This window comes from Triticum dicoccoides, unplaced genomic scaffold, assembly GCF_002162155.2.
Source record: "Triticum dicoccoides isolate Atlit2015 ecotype Zavitan unplaced genomic scaffold, WEW_v2.0 scaffold11682-3, whole genome shotgun sequence".
Lineage (NCBI taxonomy): Eukaryota > Viridiplantae > Streptophyta > Magnoliopsida > Poales > Poaceae > Triticum > Triticum dicoccoides.
Genome location: NW_021181212.1, coordinates 4,737 through 9,355, shown reverse-complemented (window position 1 = coordinate 9,355; position 4,619 = coordinate 4,737). Strand labels below are relative to the sequence as shown.

General features: G+C 49.4%; 1 protein-coding gene across 1 annotated transcript; it reads right to left on the bottom strand.

The window, feature by feature from the left end:
* Positions 1–2: 2 nt before the first annotated feature.
* LOC119343131 (glucan endo-1,3-beta-glucosidase GI-like) lies at positions 3–830 on the bottom strand (the record flags this gene model as incomplete). Its single annotated transcript, XM_037614292.1, has 1 exon — positions 3–830. A coding segment is annotated over exon 1 (738 nt), but the record flags the coding sequence as incomplete, so codon positions are not given.
* Positions 831–4,619: the final 3,789 nt, after the last annotated feature.

Below are 4,619 nucleotides of genomic sequence, written 5' to 3'. Positions count from 1 at the left end.
GCCGTCGCCGCGAACCCGCTCGCCGACGGCCACCCGCTCTCCGACACCACCACCCTCACCCCGGGCGCCCCGGCCCGCTCCAGCGCCGCCACCACGGCGTCCACCATGGCGTCAAACAGGCACGTGTAGGTCAGCCCGTTGTTCTGGTCACGCACCGTGGTGCCCGGCCGGAACGTCGCGTAGTTCAGCTGGATGTCCCGCGGGTTGTCCTTGTAGGCGAAGTAGGGGTACACGTTGGTGAGCAGCGGCGCGCCGGTGCTGGCCAGCAGCCGGGCCACGTCCGTCATGTAGGCCTGCGCGAACACGCCATTGGATGGTGGGAAGCTGTTGGTCACCGCGTCGAACCGGATCGAGGTGGACACCTTGATGGCGCCTAGGCCGGCGCCGGCAAGGGCCGAGATGAGGTTCCGCATGGCCGGGACGATGTTCCGCGTGTCGCCGCCCAGGACCTCGTTGCCGGCGGCGATGTACTTGATGTTCACGGCCGGGTAGTAGGGCCGCACGTTGTCCCGGACCCAGTTCGCCGCGTTGGAGGCGTTGGCGGCGAGGCTGGCGAGCACGTCGTTGCCGCCGACGTCGAGGATGAGGGCGATGCCGGAGCCGCGGAGCGCGGAGAGGGCCTTGGCGTCGGCGAAGTAGATGCGCATGCCGGTGAGGCCCTTGGACTTGTAGAGCTGCACCACGTCGTTCGCCGGCGGGAGGTTGTTGGCGACCACGCCGTAGCAGACGCCGATCGTCATGGCTAGCTGCGGAGTCAAACGAGAAGAAACTAACAATCGAGCTTGAATTTCTGGTTGATGACTTGATGCTTTGCTCTCTATGCTGCGATAAGAAACGCGGGATTATTTATACACGGAGAGACCAGAGATGCATGAATGTGATATGTTTGCATTATTAGACAGTTCCTTATTCCACCATGATCCCTCACGATGGAGGCTGCTATCACGCCAGATTTTCATTTATGTAGTTTATACACAAAATTGGAAACTTGTTGGACTTTTCGTCGACAACTCTTTGGGTATGTACATACATCAATGGCCATTATTTAGTTCTTGAAAATCTTCGTGGACTAAACCTAGCCGCCTATGCATGTGAGTACGTACAGTAAGCTCATGCATGCACAATAAGAGAATACTCCGTTGACATTGTTATGGTGGATGAGATCGAATTTAAGTAAGATATGATGACAGCTAAATCTTACAAGACTCACATGCATGATTGGTAAGTCCGTGTCTCTTTCTTACACCTAGTCGAGTCGTCGATGATCGTTTCGCAAATGCATCTGTGTGCATGCAGCAGCTTGGCGCTGCGTGCACGCCTTGGCCCGGCCGGTCACCCTCGTTCTCTCAATCACGTTTAACTTTTTATTGCTTATCTAAATACGTGTCAGGAACGAATTTATGGACTGCATTGTGATGATATGCTAGGCCACCCCTAGGTGTCAACAGGCCAGCGCAAGAAAATAACCCTCCTCTGATCATGCCCGTTGGATATGACTTACATCACGATCGTATAGGGCGTCCAAATCCAGTGAGTGCAAAGTAAATCTTGTTGCAGCTTTTGGGTCGTGCACGCAAATGCAATATTGTTGCAACTGGTTACATCAAGTCACTAGGTGTAGTCCAATCTTAAAAGAAAAAGTCACTAGGTAGGCCAGCCCAAAGAGAAGAGATGGGCAGAGCGAGAGGCTTCTTAAGAGGGAAACAAAGGCAAAGAGATTTTGAGGTCGTTTCTACAAAATTATGGCTGCACATTTCGAAAAAACAAAAACCAAAATTACTTTGCCCCTTGTGCGACTTCAGGTGCCACTATTGCAAATCACGTTTCTGGTGCAAGGAATTTGGACCTGGGCGAACCTGTGTCCCAAGTTTAGTTCAACCAAAGCGTTCTGGTGTGACAAGTTCATTGACCGCGAGTCTGCTATAGACATCGGCCTAGTGCAAGCTAGATGCCCCTTTGTCCGCAAGAGTGGCAAACCAGACATGGAAGGAAATGCAATCCCGTCTGTTTGTGGCCACGTAGTGCAAATAGGCACTTATTGGCATCAGCATCACACTCGACGAACCTGACCTCGCCCCCATGGCCAATTTTGGATCCTTTGGACTCTTTGCCGGTGGCACCGAGTGAACCCTATAAAATCAGGGTAAAGGTGGAAGTCATGCAGATTCCTTAAAAAATCAAGAAAATGGGGGAGAATGAGTGAGTCTCGCCGTCTCTTGCAATATGAGGAGAGGGACGAGACAGAGGATAGCGTCATGGGGAGACCGTGAAACAAGAGAAGTGTCCAATGAGATAGGGCGTAAACCAGTTGACAAAGCATGGTTAGGGAAGATAAATGAATGGTTCAATTGTATTAGGAGGTTAGTTGTACAAAAATAGGTGATTTATTTTAGTAAAAAACAATTTAGAGCGGATGCATTTTCTTAGTAGAACATGGGACTTTTATTCAGGAATAATGTTGAAATCCACACATATGAGATCATGTGTACTAAGCTAGACATGACGACCAACACCTAGAGAGGATCCGGAGTGAGAAGGGTTGGGCGAAAGTAGTTTAGGGCCGGATATTTAAAGTTGAGCCCGGGCTAGCGTAACCTGGTTGAAAAAAATCAAAAAAAAAATACCAAAACAATTTTACGTTATATGAATGTTTTTTACAGGTAACATGTGTCTAACAGTGTGCACATGCTGATCAACAAACGACATTCATAGTGGTCTGTGAGGGAAAAAAATCGATCATCTAACATGCTTTATAAAAAGCATTTCTAGAGCATTGACTTTTTCTTTTGCGCACGGCAATACAAAACTCATTTAAAAATGTGCATGATAGTCAGAGCACATACATGTTTGTACATTGTAAAAAAAAAGAACTTTCCCTCACAGACTTCTAATAATATGGCTGCATGCATCAACTAATGCAGAGACCGCAGGTATTCCTCCTTTTCAAAATAAGAAAGAACTTTTGAAATTCCTCTGCTATTCTTTTCGATTTTTTCCCAACCAATTTTTTAAAAACTTTTCCCTACCAGTTTGGGCGAAATCACTAGTTGAGGAGCGCTCCCCGCAACGATTTGTCGGGAGCGCTCCGGGCTCGACAAGTGTCACATGCGGGGCGCTCGTGAGAATTTTCCGGCGCGCTCCGAGCGCGACACTTGTCGCGCTGAGGGGCACTTCCGTGATTTCCGGTTTTCGGTTTTTCTTTCTGTTTTTTCCTTTTTTCACTTTAGTCATTATACTTTTAGTGTTTTGTAATACACTTTCGATATGTTTCTCTCTGGTGTCGTTGAACCATCGCCACTGAATGTCCTTTCGTTGCCGTCGTCCCCGCCCGTCGCGCCCACCGCTCTTGTGGCCTGCTTACAGCGGCCCTTCTTTAACGTGGACGACGCTTCCCCGTTCGCACGATCGTCGTTCCCTACCGGTTGCATTCGTCCCTGTTTCCTTTTTTTCGCCTATTCGTTCCCATTATATTTCCGGGATATGGAGATTTATGGGGTAGTTACGGGTGGGGGCTTCCAATACTATCAGATGTCAACTTTCAACTTGGTTTGTGCAATTATTTCTTGATAATCATCGTGTTCTTTGCAGGTATGGGTTGTCCTTTTTGCCGTATGCCGGGTGGCCCTTGTACGTCTGTTGATTCTTCTGTAGACGTGTTCACTGTGGTTCTGGATCGGCGTTGTTTGACTCATGTTGTAAGAATAACATTTTATATTTCATCATTTTTTGGCACACACATGCTTATTTCTTTTGGTGATGTTGTTGCTGTTTTGAATGGAAATTATTCTAGGTCTTCTTTTTTTGATTATGATCATTCATTTTGCAATATATTCCGTGCAGTGTTAGAGCTCATCTTGCTTGTTACATCGAGGAGTGTAAGGCTTTAGCCACAAGGAAGGGTGACAAAGATACTGATCTTGCTCCTCACTCTAGTGAGGGTTATTTGTATGGTGTTATGTTTAGTCATGGTCGGGTGAGGAGCAAATTTCATGGTTCTTTCTGGGAAGATTTGGTCATTGATTATGGTCTTCGTCATCGTGATAGAATGACCGTTAGGCTTTAGCGCTATGGAACGTTGATTGGTGTTGATTTTTATCGGGGTGGAAATATGTTGTCTCCTTTACACTACTAGGAAAAACCCTATACACAGAATCTTAGCAGTAGCGCTCTCAAAAAGGACTGCTGCTGCTAATTAGCAGTAGCACGGGCCCGGTGCGACGCTCCGGTGGCATTGCTACCCCCCGTGCCCCCTCCCGCCTAACCCTGTAGCGTTTGACCACGCGATCTAGCCCTTTGACTTTGCACGGACGGGCTTTGACCAGTGGACCTCCCCACCCGGTTGTGTTAGGTCAGCCCATAGGAACACTCTGGAGCAACATCCGGGCCAGACCCACAGCAAGATCCCCTCCGTGTAGACCCGACGCGTCCGTTTCCCCCCTCCAGGTGCCGGCGGCGGCGCCGTCCGTGAGGGGGGGCACACCCCGGACATGCGTGCCGCCTCTTCGGACATGCCACCACACCACCCCACATGTACGAGGGCCCAGTGGGACGCTCCGGTCGCATTGCTACCCCCCAGTACCCCCGTCCCGCCTAACCCTGTAGCGTTTGACCACGCGATC